Source organism: Microcaecilia unicolor, chromosome 3 (assembly GCF_901765095.1).
Source record: "Microcaecilia unicolor chromosome 3, aMicUni1.1, whole genome shotgun sequence".
NCBI lineage: Eukaryota > Metazoa > Chordata > Amphibia > Gymnophiona > Siphonopidae > Microcaecilia > Microcaecilia unicolor.
This window is the reverse complement of record NC_044033.1, coordinates 225,734,948-225,754,806: the sequence shown is the minus strand read 5'-3', so window position 1 is coordinate 225,754,806 and position 19,859 is coordinate 225,734,948. Positions and strand designations below refer to the sequence as shown.

The following is a 19,859-nucleotide window of genomic DNA, read 5'->3' as shown; positions in this document are numbered from 1 at the left end:
AGGTTAGAATATTTTGAGAACTTTAACAGGAGATTAAATCTCCGTTTATTGAACTTTCCCAAGACTGCAATTTATTCGCTGCAGGAAATTTTAAAAAGATATCTAATAGGACATTTGAAATGTTCTAAAGATAATATACCCCCGTTGAACAAAATATATTATCTTCCGGTGAAAAAAGGAAAAAGAACGAGATTCTCAACAGGAGCAATGTGATCTCAATGTATCAGAACTATTAAAATCTTCATTAACAGATATAACCGAATGCCAAACTCTTTTGGTATCATTCATTTTTCAACAGGACTTGGAATCTGTTAGGAAACTTGCTTTGAGGAATTTACAAACGTAAAGTCTGGGTTTTCCCAGACATTACTAAGCAGACCCAAGCCAGGAGAAAAGAATTTTTGGCACTTCGACCTGCAATATTGGCTTTAGGAGCTTCTTTCAACTTGAATTACCCATTTAAATGTAACATCAAATATTTAGGGGTTAACTATGTTTTCTTAAACCCTGAACATTTAAAACAGTTTATTACTCAAAAAAGATAATTTAATACATGTTGAGACTAACAGGATAGTGTGCCTCATGTAATAGATCAGAGAGACAGAATGTGATAATTGGTTTAATGTGGCTAAGCTTTTCTGTTTAAGATTATGTTTTGTTTTTATTTCTTTATATAAATCTCATCTCCTGAGTAACTGCTCTAACCCCCACTTTATGGTTGTCTAATGCAAGTTATACAATTTTACTTCTATTATTTATGGATACTACTTTAATATGTACTGTTTTTCTTATTCAAGAAGTGAAATGCTTGTAAAATTGAAATTGATAAATAATAAAAAAAAGAGGGTATCCTGAAAGACACATAGAGGATGGTTACACAAAAGCAGGCCACAAGTTGAGAGAAGAATTATTGATACAACAGAGAGCAAGAAAAACACCTGATATCGTATGTACGCTGAAATACTCTCATCTAGCAAGCCAAATACAAAGGACCATCAGAAAGCATTGGCATATTTTAGAAGGCCATGAGTGCTTCAAGAACAAAGATCTTGTGGTTGCCTACTCCAGGAACAGGAACATTAAAGAAAAGTTAGTACCCTCGACTCTTCCTGAAGACACAATGGATCTTTACCCCACTTTGACATTGGGACATAAGCCGTGCGGACGGTGTAGCATGTGTCCACTTGCTTTGACAACTCTGCAATTTCAACACCCGCTCAATTTTTAAGAATACAAGCTATCCCATTCTTCAGATTGTAACACTAGTGAAGTTATTTACATCATCATATGTCCCTGTCCACTTCTATATGTTGGCAAAACCATATGTGCGATAAAAACACGCATTATTGAACATATAGGCTATATCAACCATCAAGCCACCAGCGCTCCGTTAGTCCAACATTGGATAGATGCTAAACATACAAGTACAGATTTAAAATTTTTAGTCTTTAAAGTTTTAAAAAGATCATGGAGAGGTGGTAATTTTGACAATCGACTAATAAGGGAGGAACAAAGAGCAATATTTGAATTGAATACAATAAGCCCATGCGGTCTAAATGCAAATATAGAATGGGTTCATTTTTTATAATTTTTATATAAACATCTCTTATTGCAAGGCTTGCCAAATGTGTTTTCAATAATATGATATTATTTCATTCTATTTATATGTTGGATGTATGTTTTTTTAATTTTCAAACTTATGAATTATATAGTGAGTATTACAAAATTAATGCTTCTTCTACAAGGAATTTATATAGACATCTCTAATAACAATAGTAACATAGTAGATGACGGCAGAAAAAGACCTGCACGGTCCATCCAGTCTGCCCAACAAGATAATGCATATTTGCTGCTTTTTGTGTATACTGTGATAACCCCCTTCTCACTCAGGGTGACCTGGTTCTCAATATGCAGATCATATTCAAATTAGTGTGCTACCCCTTCTCGCTCATGGTGACCTGGTTCCCACTAAGCAAATTAAACAGGTATCACCAACTGCATATTTCTCAGGCAACTCTTTATTCCAGCCCCTGGGCACACTTCTTCTAGCTTAACACTTTATGCTTTCATAGATCTTCACACTGAGCCTCCCCACACAGATACATGGGCTCAGTACTACACCAGTACTTTGAAGACTTTCAACCCCAGGCTTTGCAGCCTGCTTCTCTCAGTACTTTGGACACACAGTCCCCCCTTTGAACACACAGTTCTGGACACACAGTCTTTTCTTCTTTGGACACACAGTCCCTCCACTGAACACACAGTTCCTATAAGTACTGAGGACACACAGTCAAACACTAATGCTTTAGGGACTTCTTACCCCAGGATTTTCAGCCTGCTGATTTCCTTTGGACACACAGCCCTCCACAAGTCCATAGGGTTAGCCAGTATCTTCCAGGGGCTCTCTCTTCTTCTGCTGCTAGCTCACTTCCCTCCCTTTCACAACTCAGGTGGGGGTATAAAGTGGTTAATTAGCTACCCAGGACCCAGCCCATAACCTCCTACACCTGTGGACCTCCCAGGGCTCTCCCCGGTCCTAGCGACCTCCATCTATTCTCCTAGTGGCCTCTAGTGGCCTACACCGTGTAGGACACCCTCTTACTTATCACAATACCCTACTTTGATTTGTACCTGTGCTCTTCAGGGCATAGACCGTATAAGTCTGCCCAGCACTATCCCCGCCTCCCATCCACCAGCCCTGCCTCCCAACCACCGGCTCTGGCACAATGATTGTCAATGCGTCTTCAACAGTATGATATTATGTGTTTGTTGCAGTTGAATCATTTAGTATTTTTAAATCATTTTTATATTTATGAATTGAACAGCGAGTATTGCAAAATTAATCCTTCTCTTTTTTTCGATCATTTTATATTGTATTTTTCATACTTTTAAATTTTTAATTATTTTTTTACATATACGTTCATAAATATTTATTTCAGTTCTTTTTCCTAAATACATAGAAAAATTAAATTTGCAGTCTTATATGAAATTATTAGTCTGATTTTGAATATAATATTTTATTGGACATATATATTTTATCATTTTTTATATTTTAATTTTTTAGTATTCTCCCATTTATTTTGTAGTACATCATTCACATTTTCAATTTTTAATTTTTATATTTTTTTCATTACATACATTCATTCATATAGTATATCGTATTATTTGTTGTGACCATTTAGTTAATTTCTTTGCAATTTAGACACACTTTGATTGACGTTAGATATAACCCACCCTACACAGGAAGTAACGTAATGCATTAGTCATGGTGGGCTCATACATATGCATAATATCCCCTTTAAAGTCATCAACACATTGATCATTTCCCCCTTTGCGATTTTTTGCTCCAATAGTCAGTGGAACAAGCTTGTCAGCTTGGTAAGTCCTTCTCTTCACATTAGACTATGTTATTTTTTTTTTATTATTATTTATCCATTTTGAATAATATACAAAGACAAAATCTTTGACATGATACACCAGTATGTAAGAAAACATTTAAAACACAAAAGAGAAACAATAAAGAAAGAATATTAACCATACTGGTTACAATAGTCCACAAATAAAGGTGGATTCAGGATGGATTAACTATACCAAAGGAAGTTGGCAAAACAAAATTAGCAATTTTAAGGAAACAAACAGGAGGTACCCCATAATTATGGAACATTTATCTGGGTTTAACCCTAGTCCCTCTTCGTATTAAGGAATGTACGTAACTGTTCAGGCTCAAAGAATACATATTTCTTATCTTTGAAAATCAAAATACACTTGCAGGGGAATCTTAATTAAAAACCAGCCCCAATGTTTAAAGAATCTTGCTTCACGTCCAGGAATTTTTTCCGTCTCTGCTGAGTCCATTGGGCAATGTCCGGAAACACTGAAACCTTACTTCCTTTAAACTCTGGATGAATATTTTTAAAATAAAGTCTCAACAAAGATTCTTTATCTTGTAAGAATACAAATGAAACAATTAAGGTTGCTCTGGTTTCAGTATTATCCTTCGACTGTTCCAGAAAATCTGTTAAATCAAGTGTTTCAGTCGGAATATCCTGTGATATAGGAACATCTTGTTGTTGGTTGGTTTTCTTATCCAAATAATAGATTTTCTGTATCGGAGGAAGGGATGGTTCCGAGTATTTATATATCTCTTTCAAAAATTTTACAAACATATCTTTTGGAGCAACAAACTGAGATTTCGAAAAGTTTAATAACCGCAGGTTCAAATTTCTTGACAAGTTCTCCATATTTTCAATCTTCCGATGCATTAACATACGGTCCCCAGAGATTTGAGCCTGTTGCTCAGTTATTTTAGCAATTTGTGTTTCCAAACTGGTTTGTTTCATCAAAACCCCTTCCATCTTTTCTTTTAGAGAATTTATTTGAGTTGAATTATTCAAAGATACAGAAATGAAAGATGTACAGACCTTATGAAGAGTTTCTAGGGCTTTCCAAATTGTTTCCAGCGACACCTCTTGAGGTTTTACCAATGGCTGGATCGCCAGTGCACAAAGAGAGATTTCTTCTTGTGAGATAGTATCAGGCAGAGCCGCCGTGGCTTCCCCAGCTATCATTCCTGGTTGTTGCTGGACTCCCGCCATCAACCCTGAGGACTTATCGGGTGTCGCTTTCTCCGACAGAGTACGCCACCCCTTCGAGTCCGTTCCACTATTAGGATTTGGCACAGCTGCTCCGTCTGGCTGTGGAGGCGGCGGGGTCAAAGGTCCCAACGGGCTGAGCGAAAACTCGCTCTCCTGAACGGTGCTCTTCCCTGCCCCGTTAATGGAAATGCCCGAAATCAGGGTAGATACCAAAAAACATTGATATGGACTGCTGCCCAGGTAAGGAGGGTACTTGCTTCGGGAGGGGTGGTCCCTTTGGCTTTCCCTTCCTTTTCGGCATGGCAATAGTTTTGGAAGAAAAATTTTTGGGAGCGTCCGTATCACACGTCCTGCTTGGTCGCCATCTTGAATCTGCCTAGACTATGTTAAATGCACGTTTATACTGAAACGATAAAATTGATTCACTTTGTTTCTCATTTCATTTGACGCCATTTCCTTTTAAATACCTTTTGGCGTGTTTTTCAGTTAACTGTCTCTTTCAAGCACCATAACGAGAGTTTCATTAGCCTGTGGTTACTTTGTTTACTCATTATTACATATATCTATAATTTTTTTACAGCTTTTGGTTTGCTACAGTATTTGTGGTACGTGTGAAGAGGAGGGCAAGGGGGTGGATAAAATAGAAGTGAAAGAAGAAGAAGTGAAGAGGGTCCAGAGAAAAGGGAGGCAGAACAGAGCCTTGCGTTTGCTACTTCCGCAGAGGGAGAAAAGAAAAGGGTTCTTTCCCACGGAAAAATGAAGGCCGGAGAAAAACTACAATACCCATCGGCCCCGGGGAAAACCCTGGTATAGAAACTATCCTCCCCAGCAGCCTCCAGGGGAGAACCATGACAAGGCAAGGGAGGTGTCCCCTGGGGTTAATCAGGAGGAGGAGGAACAGCTGAGAAAAGTGTGGGACGAGGAACCCATGGAGTGGCAGGAGGCTGGAGAGAGAGAGAAGGTGGAGAGCAAGGAGGAGTCAATGGACATAGCAGCATGGGCTCAGTCATTGGGGAAAAAGCTGAGGAAGCAGGTGACTTCTTGGTATGGCAGCTGGGCTGAAAGGGGAAAGCAAAAGGATCATGCGGGAGGAAGGTCAGTGATAGTGCAAGTGTGACCCAGAAAGAGTGGGACCCTTGTAGCTCCCCACAGAGTTCAGTCTGTTTTGGACTGTGTGCCGCTGAACTACTCAGAGTGAAAAGTGGGTTGTTTTGGGGAGGGGTTATTTTTTTCCCTGTATGAACTACTCAAAGAGAAAGGGAGATGTTTTTTTGAACTGTTTGCCATTGCACCTGAGAAATATGTGTAGCAGTGGTTTTGCCTTTTTGAACTGCAGCCTACAGGCGCTCCCCAGAGGTGTAAAGCGCTGGGCTTTAGGACTGTTAAAGGAGAGAGGACTGAGTTTGGAAGCAGTGGGCTTTTATGTTTCTTTTTACCCTGCTGTGCTGAATCCACCGAAGAGTGAAAACGGTGGGGGCTGAGTTTTGGTTCTTGTTTTGTTTTGAACTGCTGGACTGTGAGCACCAAGGAAATAAAACTTGCTGGTTTTTCTTTTGGAACTATTGATTACCTGAGTCTTACCCTGTGGATTACAGTGGGTTATGGTGCTGGGGCATGAAGCCTTGCCCATAGCCGGAGTCTCCAAGGAGGAGACAGGATCCTGAGAACCCCCAGAGGAGGGGTGGATCTTTCACACACGGTCCACAGTTTTTAATTACATCAGGACTGTGTTACTGTGCTCTGTTCTAGGTAAGTGCAGCGACGGTAGTTTTCCGACCTGATATGGAGTAACTCGTATTAACACCATCCACTTACTGTTCGACAACACGAGCAGTAACTTACCAATAAACCTTTGTCTCATTAATATTTACATTCAACATAATATAGTGGAGGGCAGGGTTTGCATATTTCCATATGTTGCAATTGACGGTTCCTCATTTATTAACATTTTTTCAGAACTATATTATTTTTCACCAAACCACAAATATATCTCTTCTCTATTTTATATTTTAATATTAATATTGGTCATGTCGACAATAGGCATTTAACAATAAAACTTTTTTATATTATCATACATTTGATCCGTTTATTCCTTCAGATTGATACTTTTTAGCGTGTTGTGCGAGGCGCTCATGCAGAAACTACACTTTTAAGATTAATACACTCTAGCGTGTTGGGCGATGTGTTCATGCAGTAGCCACAAGTTTTTCAATTTGTCTAGCCTGCTAGCAGGCAGACAGACAGTTTTGTGTCATATAACGTTTTGTTTTTGTTTTATTCCATCCAATAACTATGCTCTATGCATTAGTATACATATCTCATGTTCAACTTTCTGTTTTGTTTTTTTGCATTCCTCATTTTTTAATAATTATTAATTTCTGTCTCATCTGGTATTCATATATTTACAGTTTTTTCATAAAAATATTTATTTCATATTTATTCATTTTCTTCAATTAATCATATCATATCATATTTTTTCGCTATAAAATATGTTTCTTTTATTATTTTCAATTTTTAATTTTTGTTTTTATTTGCATTCTTTTTTTTTGGGGGGGGGGGGTTTGTTTTTTGATCAATACATATATTCTTTTACACATAATATTTTCACTTTATTTATCAAAAATTCTTGATAATATATTCAATAATACATTTCATTGACATATCCTTTTTTCCATAACAATATTGGTGCTGGTACTGTTTAAAATTCATCATAGTTATGTTACATTTTGATAGATATTTCATTTTTAACATTTTGAGTGATTTACATGTATCAGTTCATAACCATTTTTGTGTTACAACACAATTATGTTTGTTTATACCAGGGGCGTATCTGGCCTCTGGCGGTAGGGGGGGCCAGAGCTAGAGGGAGGGGGCACATTTTAGCCCCCCCTCCGGCGCCACCGACCCCCCCACCCCCCCGCCATTTCCGGACCCCCCCCCCCCCGCCACTGCCAGACCCCCCCCTCGCCACCAATGACACTCTCCACCCCCTCCTGCCGCCGCCAACCCTCCACCGCTGCTGTCACTTACCTTTGCTGGCGGGGGACCCCAACCCCCCGCCAGCCGAGGTCGTCTCTTCCATGCAGGCTGCAAGTTGCAATGCTTCCTGTTCTTCTGAGTCTGACGTCCTGCACGTACAACGCGCAGGACGTCAGACTGAGTTCCAAATTCTGAGTCTGACGTCCGACGTCAGACTCGGAAGAACAGGAAGCGTTGCAACTTGCATCCTGCACGGAAGAGAGGACTTTGGCTGGCGGGGGCTTGGGGTCTCCCGCCAGCAAAGATCGGCGACGGGTTGGTGGCAGGCGGGCGGGAGGGGGAGGTGGAGAGGGTCGATGGTAGGGGGGTCCAGGGCGAAATCTGCGGGGGCCCAGGCCCCTGTGGCCCCACGCAGATACGCCCCTGGTTTATACTTGTTTGGTTTTCTTGATTATAATTTTTTATTGTTATCCTTCATTCATAGAGTTATTTGTTTGACCCCTGATGTAGACGCTTGTACGCGTCGAAACACGGCCCATGTCGGGTCTCTTATTTTGAATATTCCAATAAAGACTGTTGATTCATATCTCCGGTGGTGCTTCGTCTATTGACAGCCTCTACTTTTGCCCTTTGTGCTTTCTCGTTGTAGAGGATCTTCCTGTCTTATTTTTTGGTTTGTTTTGTATTTTCTGCCGAGTTTTCAATTATGGTTATATATATTTTATGGTCACATATTTTAAATTATGAGTAATTCTTATTTTAACAGTTATTGTGTTTTTAATTGTCTGTATTGTTTTTAATTGTGATATAATTGTTTGTTTGTAGCCCCTGATGCAGCCCAGTTGGGCGAAACACAGCCTGTGTCGGGCTTTCTAATTTTATTTTCATCAAATTTCCATTAAATATTGTTTTTTCATATGCGTATCTGGCTTGTCTGTTTTCGATCTTTACTGTGTAGCCACTGAAGCCTGGAGCTTTGCCCATATTCCTAGTTTGGATAGCCTTCCTTACCTCCTCTTCATAAATCATCCTAGCCAACCTTTGTCTACTCTCCTCCATTGAGTGATGGTAACAGACACTTCTCCAGAAAATCAGCAATCTACTATTCTCTCACCTACACTTCACTCTGATGCAAAGTTTCATAAAACCTCTTAAATGCTTGTTTAATGTTCTCATTTTAATGTACCATATCCCTACCACCACCACCACCACCTCTACCATCTTTAATTTGAAAATATTTGTTGGCCCATTTTAACTTTTAATTCGTGAGCTAACAGCCTCCCCTCTTATTCCTCTATTCATAATATAAATATTTAAGCCTCTCTAGATAAAAAGCAATTTCTACATTCTGCAATCTTCATAGTTCACATCTTGATTCACTCAAATCAAATGTATATATACATTTTTAAAAAGTGCTTATTTCAGCCAGGGCTGGACACAGGGGATTGAGAGTTATTCTTCGTAATTCCATGTAGTTTAATTTCTGTTTCCAAAATGAAGCCAAGTAAAATTGTCCTCAATACTTCGTTGCAGTGGTGTCGCAACAGGTGGCCTAGGTGGGCAAGGGCCCATCCACTCTGCTTCAGCCCACCCAGTAGCAATGCACCTTTTCTCTGACTGGCAAGGATCCCCAAGCCTTGCCAGCTGAAGATTTCCTCCTGTAGCAGAGAAAACTCCTAGAAGGTTTAGCAGTCAGTGCCAATGTCCCTGGGCCATGGCTGGCATACTGAGCAAACTCAGTTTTCACAAATGTACAAAACCTAAGCATGCACAGTTTGCTGGCAGTAATAGTGATGGCTCAGGGACAGTGAAGCTGATTGTTGAGCTTGGTAGGAGCTCCGACTGTTGGAGGAGGAGGTCGTCTACTGAGGGATGGGGGGATGGAAAGCAGAAAGAAAATTTTGTGCCCACCCACTTTGTACTCAGGGCCACTCAAAATTGGCCATCTGGCTGTGCTACTGGTATAGGGGAAAGTAACTGATGTTAGTGGGGAAATCTGTCTGGTCTGGTTTCAGTATTTTGGACTTCTGATAGTGCCACATTTTTCCTGATGATCAGGATTTCTGGGCCTGTTCTCCATCAGCAGCAGAAGGAAAAATCACCATCACTTCAATATTTCACTGTCAAAATGAATCTCTAATATTCTGACAGATATATGTTGTTTTCCTTTAGGTCTGGGCAGTGTTCTTTCAATCTCTGTGAAGGACTATCAGGACAGAGGGATAAGTATCCTCTGTGAATCTGCAGGATGGTATCCAGAGCCTGAAGTGACCTGGAGACAAGAAGTTGGACAGAGTCTGATACCAGCATCTGAAACAGAATTCCAAAGGCAGAATGGTCTGTTCAACGTCAAAACTTCCCTACTTATGAGAACAAATCAGTATGACAAGATTACCTGTCATATTAGAAACACTGTAATCAACCAAGAGAGAGAATCATCAATTTCTATAGCAGGTCAGTCATAGTCAAAAAAATAAGCTTCAGTAACATAGAGTGTTCATATGATTCAGCTCTAATATCATGAAACTGGCAGCACCTCCTAGAATCGGATGCAGAGAAGGTTATTACCATCTCTTCCGTCTCTCCCAGGTGAACATTTCTTTATTTGATTCCTCTGGTATGGTTCCATTTTCAGATTAGGAATTCTCAAATATGGATTGTGATATTCTATTTAAAGTTCATATCACCTGGTTTCATTTCTTTTTCAGGCATATTTTTCCAGCGGGTCTCCCGTTGGATGGTCTCTCTCTCCATCCTTCTGGTGTCTGTGATAATCCCATGTGGTTCACTGGTTGTATTGGTTATTTACCACTTGAGGAAAGAAAGACACGAGAAAGGTAAAGTATCTCCCCCATCCGTCCCCCCATCCCCATATCCTAGCAGTGTCTCGGGAGAGTTACAGGAGGAGAGAGGAGCGAACAATTGGAGTAGATGGATGGGAGGGTGCCTGGCATGGGCAAAGTTTGTGCCCCTCCCAAACAATCTGTTCTTATCTGGGTTGGTTGTGAATGGCATCATAGGCGCCTCCCCAGCCTCAACCGCTAGCTTACCCTTCCTGCTCCACATGCTCTCCTGCCTGAGTCCATGGCAGCAACACCAACTGCCAGCTTCTCTTCCCTTTCCTTCCCTGCTGCTATCTGCCTGACTAAGTGAGCGTAAATGAAATGAATCCATGTGGAGGGGCAGAGCCCTTTGCGCACCTTTGTCAGTCTTCCTTCTCCTCCTCCCTCCCCGTGATGTAACTTGGATTTTTGTTTGTATTCCCCTTCTCAGGCAAATAGCAGCAGGGAAGGAAAGGGAATCTGAGAGTTCCTATTTGGTGTTGCTGCCGTAGATTCAGGCAGGCAGCAGCATGTGAACAAATGAGTCATGCGGGTGGGGGAAGGGAGAGAATGAGACGGAGAGACTGTGGGGTAAGAGGGGAGAGGGAGAGAAAGAGATGGAGTGATTGTGGGATAAGGGGATGGTCAATTCTGCATGGTGAGGGATAGGGAAAGAGAGAGACAGGCCTATTGGAGGGGGATAGATAGGCAATGCTGGATGGAGGGGGCGGTGAAAGAGATGGGACAATAGTGGATGCCGGAGGATGAGAGATAGAAGGGTGATTTTATATGGGGAACAAAGAGAGAGAAGCAATGGGCACTGAGAGAGAGACAATTTTGAATTGGAGGAAGAAAGAGGCAATGTTACATGGTAGGGGATAAGAGAATCAGAGGGGCAATGTTCATGTTCAGTGGGGACAAAAGAGAGAGATACAGAGGAGATCCTGCATGGCCAGGAGGGGGAGGGAAAGAGAGAGGGAAGATGCTATATGGCAGACAGGCAGACAGAAAAACAGAAGATTCTGGATAGAGGAGGAGAGAGGAGATGCTGCATGGCTGGGGAGGAGAATAGATACTGGTTGGAGGGGTGTAAGAGGAGAGACTGCATGGCTGTGGGGGGAGGAGATGACACATAACAGAGGGGAGAGTGAAAAGATGCCACAGGACTGGAGAGAGGGAAAAGAGACAGAGAAGAGATGCTGCATAGATAGCAGGAAACAGAGAGAGACCCACAGACAGGAGATGTTGTATGGCTGGAGGGGAGAGGGAAGAGTTGGTGACAGACTGGGGAATTAGAGAAGCAAAAGGGGAGGATATGAGTGAAAATCTGTAGGTTGATGCATATAAAAAATAGGGGGGGGGGGTTCAAGACTAGATACTAAGAATGAATTAGATCTGAGTAGACAGAGTCACAGTAAAACAGAAGAAGGCTAAATGTAAAATATCAATGTCAGAGATGGATGTAGTGGAAGAGGTGAAGAAGATCACAAAGAGAAAAATGACAAATAGGAGACCCTGGAATGAGTTATGAGAAGGCAGGAAAATAGTTTCAAACTGAAACTTTTTTAGAGGTAGAAACTTAACAGCCAAAGAACTTTAAAAAGTAAATAGGAAGGCTCAAATCTTGTTCTAAAAGACAGTTATTTTCTGTTCTTTGGTTGCTGGAGAGGTAGCACTGCCACTGTCCTGAATTAGGTATTAATTAAGTTGTGAGGAAGTAGAACATTTACAGAGGTTACTAAGGGCAACCTGATTACAGAGTTAGTTTGAAAGGGTCTCTTTGAAGCAGTCCCCTTAGATTCAAAACTATATAAAGAGGTAAGGTCCCACGTAACTTTCTTTCTGAGTTCTGAGAGAAGAGGACATTTCTCTGGTAAGTGAACATTATTTTGCCTTGTGCTTTTGGAACTTGGGGGTTTAAAGGAGAAATTGTAGGTTAGTGATAGGCAGAATAAAAATATACAGAAGCAAACTCTATCAACTAATCTCCATACTCTCTTCCCCCTAGTTTTAAAACTTTAACTTTGTACCACAGCATTAACAGCCTCTTGCAGGCACTGCAGGACCTAATTTAGACCTCATCCCTCCCACCCCTGGCACAACTCTTCATTTATAGTCAGTTATTATAATTAGGATAACAAGCAAGGAGTGTTTTTACAGAGTTTTAATTACATTTCATTACTTCCAAAGAAGAAAAGACTAAATAAATCACACAATATACCATATAAACTAAAGATATTTTTATAATAGGCTAATATCCTTAATACCTTAGCAAGTTCTAAATTATTGAAAAATTTAAAAATACTAAGATAAAGTCAGCAGTCCAGTAGGGAGAGGGGTGCTATCCAGTCTTTTGCACCGAGTATCACATGTATGATTGTCTCCCAGTTGGTGAGCAGTTATATATGTGTGCCTGATGCAAAGAGCTCCTAGCTCTCAGAGAATGGGTCTGTTCTCTTGAGGCTAGAGTAACACACTTGGTGGAGCTGAGGGAGACAGAGAGGTACATAGAGGAGACCTACAGGGATGTTGTAGAGAAGTCTCACTTCCAGTCTGGCAGCCCCTGTGCTGTCTTGTAAGAGGAAGGTCGCCTAGAAAGAGAGCATCACCCTGATGAAGTAGGAAGTACTCCTGTAGCCAGGACCTGCCCACCAGGGGATGTACAATCCTCTTACACTGAGGATATGTCTCCAAGGACTTCTGCCCAGGAGGAAAGGGTTAGGACAGCTATTGTAGTTGATTGTCATGTTCTCTGTCTCTGCAGAGTAGAGCACCGAAGGATTGAACGACCATCTTTGTTTGGGGCTTTTCCCAGGTTCTGGCAGCCATCTTTGATAGGGGCGGCTGTGGTGGTGGCAGCCATCTTGGAGTGGGGCAGCTTCAGGAGGGAAGCCCATATTTGGGCGCAGGGCATCTCCAATGGGGGCAGCCATCTTGTATTCAGCTGTGCAAGCTTAGCTCTAATTCTCATACTATTTAAGGCCCTATTCTCAGTTCTTCTGTGCTTCGGCTTCTACTCAGTTTGCTGGATAGTTGCTCTGCCGGTTCCTGGATCTGCTATTGACTACTGCCTGGTATTGACCTTTGCCTGTCTCTGGACCTGCTATTGACTACTGCCTGGTATTGACCTTTGCCTGTCTCTGGACCTGCTATTGACCGCTGCCTGGTATTGACCTTTGCCTGTCTCTGGACCTGCTATTGACCGCTGCCTGGTTTTGACCTTTGCCTGTCCCTGGATCTGGGGGGGACTCAGGGTTTTGGCCAACATCTCGGTGAGGGATTTCCCTCATCGAGTACAGGGGCTCACCTCTCAGTGTTACGAGCTTGACAGAAAGCCGAAGCCATGAGCTCGTCGGACAAGACCGATCTTACCAAACTTGCTCGGATTGTACAACAGCAGCAGGGGCAGTTGAATCAGCTGTCCTCTGCTCTACAGAATATCTGTTCTCAGCTACAGACGATGAAGGCTACCCGGGCCAGTGCTTCAAGTCCTCCAGAGCCAATGGGACCCCCGGGAGGGTTCCATCTCCCTGACCTACCACGCTTTGATGGCACCCCCCCCATTCGCCTGTCGAGGATTCATTAACCAGTGCCGAATGTTGTTCGATTTGCAACCACAAGCTTTTCAAGGTCACGTACATGATGACTCTCTTGTCAGGACCAGCCCTAGCATGGGCTACCCCTCTGTGGGAGCAGAGGGATCCAGCTTTGTCTAACTTTAATGAATTTTTACGCCAATTCCATATGGTATTTGATGTGCCCAAAAGACCTTCATCCACAGCCGGACAGCTGTTGCGCGTACAGCAGGGGTCAGACTCAGTTGGGGAGTACGTGATTCGATTTCGGACCCTTGCGGCCAAGTTGGGCTGGAATCAAGAAGCGCTGACCACCATAATTTGGCAGGGGTTGAGCAGCCGCATAAAGGACGAATTAGCTGGATGGGAAGTACCCACGTCTCTTGATGCGGTGATCGCCTTATGCACTCGGATTGATGTCCGGTTTCAAGAGCGTGCCCGGGAGCGGGCGGGTCAGCGATCTGGGGCCAAACTCTCCTTGAGTTCCCAGGGCCATCAGCTGCCGAGGAGGATGCCAGAACGTTCAGCGGAGAACTTGGAGGAACCCATGGTAATGGGCCGATCACAGCTCACCGTGAAGGAGCGAATGTTTCGTCGTAGGAATCGACTCTGTTTTTACTGTGGAGAATCCGGCCATATGGTAGGCCAGTGTCCCAATAAGTCAGGAAACGACCAGGCCCAGGACCACTGAGGTGGGTGGCCCTGGGTCATGTAGCATCTGAGCCAGAACAAGAATCGTCGCCGGCGGAGAAGCTGGTGGTGGTTCCCCTGACCTTGCAATTCCAGGACCTTTCAGTATCTACCTCCGCATTGATTGACTCCGGAGCAGGGGGTAACTTCATCGCCGCTGAACTGCTGGCTAAGTTAGGTAGCCCCTGCATGACCTGTGGATCACCGCTGCAGGTAACCTCGGTCCAAGGAGGGGCATTGCCCCATGCTATTACCCATGTCACCAAACCCCTACTGGGGGTGAGTCATAGTGAGACTATTCAACTCTACGTGCTTCCCCAGGCTATTCACCTGGGCATACCCTGGCAACGCCAGCACATGCCACAGATTAATTGGAGAACAGGAGATGTGGCCAGTTGGAGTCCGCAGTATCATTTAACCTGCCTCAAGCCCGTGGTCCCACCTGGTGGGATGGTGGAGGTGGCCACCGGGGAAGTAAAGACCAAGTGTTCAGGACTTCCTATCAGATGTTCCATGATGTGTTCGATGCCCGAGAGGCGGAGAGTCTTCCTCCTCATCGTCCATTCGATTGTGCCATCGAGTTGATGCCCGGACATACTCCACCCCAGGGACAATTGTACACCTTATCACGTGGAGAGTCAGACGCAATGCGTCAGTATGTCCAGGAGAACCTGGCTAAGGGCTTTATCTGACCCTCTTCCTCGCCGGGTCCTTGGAGGAAACTGACATAAATCTGAGGTATGCTCTGCCCTATGAGTAGGTCCTGTACTCAGTTGTTTCCATCCCAAACACTCCATAGTCTGGAGAAAACCAGCAGACGAAAACATGGCTAGATTGATCACGGCTTGCTGTTATTCTGTATTCAGGAAACAGATTTGAAAGGAACAGCTATAAACAGGTTTTTATCTGATTTCTCTTTCTGTTCTTTTCAGGTTCATTATGACAGCTCTTGTTTTTTTTAGTTAAAATCTTTTATTATTTTTTAAAAGTGAATGAACTGTATTGGCATTACTGTAGCGTCAGCCGCTAGCGCGGCTTAGTACACGGGGTAAACTGGTAGTTTTCTGTGAATATCAAAGGGTTTGAGTATATATAAGACACTGGTTGCCTTGAGCCTTTATATATCCATACATAGAATGTCAATGTGATTACAAATCCTATTCTAAATATGTATCCAAAAGTTTCCATGTCTAAAGAATGGCCTGTAGGTTATTTGTTTTTTTCAGCAGATTTTAATTCAAATTTTGATCCCAAACATAATGTGTTCCACCAGAATGTAGCATCTAACATGTTTGCATTTTCCACTTGCCTAGAATCATCCGCAGGGCAATAGAGATTAAAATATCAAGAAGTTTGAGATCTAATCTCTGCACATATAATTGAGGATGTGCTGAATGTAAAATTATTATATCAATTGAGAGCTTGGTTTGACAGTGAAATACAGCTTGAATATATTTCCAAATTTGTATCCAGAACAATGCGAACAAGAGTTGTTGGGGAGAGACCTGCTTTCCATTTTTTCATAGGGGTCCAAATTGCCCTATGTAGTAAAAATTAATGGGATTATGCTTATTTACTTTGAGCCATAAATGAGATCAATCAATATTTTATTTATCAATTTATTGGTGCTTATATCCCACATAATCTGAATGTTAATTATTCAGTTCTATGTGGCTTACAATAATTAAGACTAGAAATGCATACTTTATATATACTAGTAAAAAAGGCCTGTTTCTGACACAAATGAAACGGGCGCTAGCAAGGTTTTCCTTGGAGTGTGTATGTTTGAGAGAGTGTGTGTGAGAGTGACTGTGTGAGAGAGAGAGAATGAATGTGCGAGTGTGTGTGTGTGTGACAAAGAGAGAGAGTGAGACTGGGTGCGAATGTGTCTGTGAGAGAGAGAGTGTGTGTGTGAGAATGAGAGTGTGTGCCAGGGCCCCCCTCCCTCCGAGTTCCAGGGCCCCCCTCCCTCCGAGTTCCAGGACCCCCCTCCTTCCGAGTTCCAGGGTCGACTCCCTCCCTCCGAGTTCCAGGGTCATCCCCTCCCCTCCGAGTTCCAGGGTCATCCCCCCTCCCCTCCCTCCGAGTTCCAGGGTCATCGCCCCCTCCCCTCCCTCCAAGTTCCAGGGTTGTCCCCTCCCCCTCCCTCTGAGTTCCAGGGTAGTCCCCTCCTTCTGAGTTTCAGGGTCCCTCCCTCCCTCCATCCGAGTTTCATATACAGACATTGAGAGTGAGCATCTTTTAAAGTTTTTTTTTTTTAAATAAGCTGTACCTTCTGTTACTTTAATGCGTGCGTTTCTCCGTTCCTCACTACCTCCCTCCCTCCCTCCCAGTTCCAGGGCCCCCCTCTCTCCCAGTTCCATGGTCATTGGCTCTCCCTCCCTCCCTCTTCCACGGATGTTGGCCCTCCCTCCCTCCCTCCCAGTTCCACAGTCGTCGGCCCTCCCTCCCTCCCTCCCAGTTCCACGGTCGTCGGCCCTCCCTCCCTCTCTCCCAGTTCCACGTTCGTCGGCCCTTCCTCCTAGTTCCAGGGCCCCCCTCTCTCCCAGTTCCACGGTCGTCGGCCCGCCCTCCCTCCCTCCCACCCAGTTCCAGGGCCCCCCTCTCTCCCAGTTCCATGGTCGTCGGCCCTCCCTACCTCTCTTCCAGTTCCACAGTCATCGGCCCTCCCTCCCTCTCTCCCAGTTCCACGGTTGTCAGCCCTCCCGCCCTCCCTCCCAGTTCCAGGCACCCTTCCTCCGCTTTTAAAAACTAATTTTCACTTACCTAGTCAGGGTTACGGCGGCCGGCAAAGCATACAGGCTCGGCCCTTCTCTGTCTGTCAGCTCTGGCCCTCATTTCCTGTTTCCGCAAGGGCGGGACCAGAGCTGACAGAGAAGGGCCGAGCCTGCATGCTTTGCCGGCCGCCGTAACCCTGAAGCGGTAGGTGAAGATTAGTTTTTAAAAACGGAGGGAGGGCCGATGACCGTGGAACTGGGAGAGAGGGGGGACCCTGGAACTGGGAGGGAGGGCCGACAACGACTGTGGAACTGGGAGAGAGGGGGGGCCCTGGAACTGGGAGGGAGGGAGGGCTGACGACCGTGGAACTGGGAGAGGGGGAGCCCTGGAACTGGGAGGGAGGGACGGAGAACGTTGGAGGAGAGTGACATCAGCAGATGGTTACGGGCGCAGGTAGCCTCATTGGAACATTGGAGGAACAAATTATTATATTATAAATATCCTATATAATAATTCTCACTTCCAACGTTCTGACGCTGCCTGGGACCGTGGCTTCCGCCGGAGGTGGTCTGCTACCTGCGGTAGATAACACTGACGTCACACATCCCTTCGAGTCTGCTGCTTTCTCTTCTCTTCGCTCTGACCTCTGACTCTGGTCCCACCCTTACCGAAACAGGAAATGAGGACGGGACCAGAGCGAAGAGAAGGAAAGGCAGTAAACTCGCTGATCCTGCTCGCTCTTCAATGCTGCCGACGGGCCCCGGTAAGAGAGGGGGAGAGGGGGGTTGGCGATTTTAGAGGGGGGGGGACTGGCAGTCGGAGGGAGGACAGAGTGAAGGAGAATGACAGAGGGAGGGAGGGGGGACTGCAACTCCGAGGGAGAGCAGAGTGAAGGAGAGTGACAGAGAGAGGGAGGAAGCCATGGAAATCGGAGGGGAGCAAAGGGGGCCGTGGGACTTGGAGGGGACAGAGGGAGAGAGTGAGGGGGGGGAGGGGGAAAACCTTGCTAGCGCCCATTTCTTTTCGTAACGAAATGGACCTTTTTTACTAGTATATATACTACTACTACTTAACATTTCTATAGCGCTGCTAGGGTTACGCAGCGCTGTACAATTTAACATAAAAGGACAGGCCCTGCTCAAAGAGCTTACAATCTAAAGGACAAGTGAGTAGACGATACGATACAAGTATGAAAAAAACATTAACAGTGAGATTTTGAAATGAGCAAATAAAGATATCATAACACTTGCTGTTTAGTTCATTGTCTAACAAAGCAAACATTTGTTAAAAAAGAATGCCTTGAGAAATTTGCGAAATATTAGATAGTTGATTATTCTTTTTATTTCACTAGGGATGGTGTTCCACCATTTTGAACCTGTTTGTGAGAAATCTCTGTTCAATATGGATTTAAACCTGATGTTTTTATAGCTAGGAAACTGTTGTATGAGATAGATTTACCCTACCATCAGCTTCATCATGTAATCTGGGTTTATGTCATAGATAATTTTGTAGATTAATGTACACATTTTAAAGATAATTCTGGCTTTGGTAGCAAATGTAATTTAGATAATAGCAGGGATGCTCTATTGAATTTTGAAGCGTTGCATATGAGTCTAGCATCAGTATTTAGGGTAGTTTGAAGTATTTTGATGAGGGATTCCTTATTCCCTAAATAGACTGAATTGTGAAATGGCTAATGTTTGTACATGGAAACAAAAAGTAGAAAACAGAAAGAAAGATCTGATTCTTTTCAGCTTCCATAAAGTTGTAAAGGTTTTGGTCACTACGGAATTAACTTGATTTTCACATGATAGGAATTGGTCGATGACCCCAAGAATTTTCAAATTATGTTCCAATGGATAGTTCGTCTGATTGATGGTAAAACTGGCCTGATTGTGGAAGCTGTTAGGACTGGAAATTATGAGAAATTTAGTTTTCTCCCTGTTTAATTTTAGATGAAAAGATTTTGCCCAATTCTCCATGACATCTACGATATTGGAGAGGATATCCTGAATTTGAGTGTCAAAGGGAAGAGATATAGTCACGTCATTGGCATATATAAAAGACTGCAATCCTTCAGCCTCTAGGAGGTGACCTAGGGGTTCCATCATGATGCTAAAGAGAATGGGAGATATTGGAGATCCCTGTGGAACTCCACAATCTGGGGACCAGGCTGGAGAAGTGGATCCTCCCATTTTGACTTTGTATGTTCTGGATTTGAGGAACCCTATGAACCACTTATGAACATCTCCGCAGATGCCAATTGTAGATAAAATGTTGTGATCTACCATGCCGAATGCACTGGACATGTCGAATTATATAAGATAATTTTCCTACCCATGCTTAAGATTCATCTAAATTTAATTATTAGTGTAATAAGAACCGTTTTGGTGCTGTAGTTGGGTCTAAATCCCGATTATGTGTAATGAGATAAGCATCTAGAAGAGAGATTTTTGACTGTTTGGTTCTGGTTGGAGGTC

General features: G+C 43.5%; 2 protein-coding genes across 3 annotated transcripts in view; both read left to right on the top strand.

Annotated features, from left to right (window-relative positions):
• The window catches only part of LOC115466338 (butyrophilin subfamily 1 member A1-like), a 1,244,786-nt gene that overhangs the window by 877,181 nt on the left and 347,746 nt on the right, over positions 1 to 19,859 (top strand). The gene's annotated exons all lie outside the window — the stretch shown is intronic.
• LOC115466342 (butyrophilin subfamily 1 member A1-like) overlaps positions 1 to 19,859 on the top strand; it is a 162,710-nt gene that overhangs the window by 84,481 nt on the left and 58,370 nt on the right. For both annotated transcript variants that reach the window (XM_030197529.1, XM_030197530.1), the window contains exons 3-4: positions 9,747 to 10,028; positions 10,283 to 10,411. In XM_030197529.1, coding sequence (XP_030053389.1) covers positions 9,747 to 10,028; positions 10,283 to 10,411 — 411 coding nt within the window. The remainder of the gene's footprint in view (positions 1 to 9,746; positions 10,029 to 10,282; positions 10,412 to 19,859) is intronic.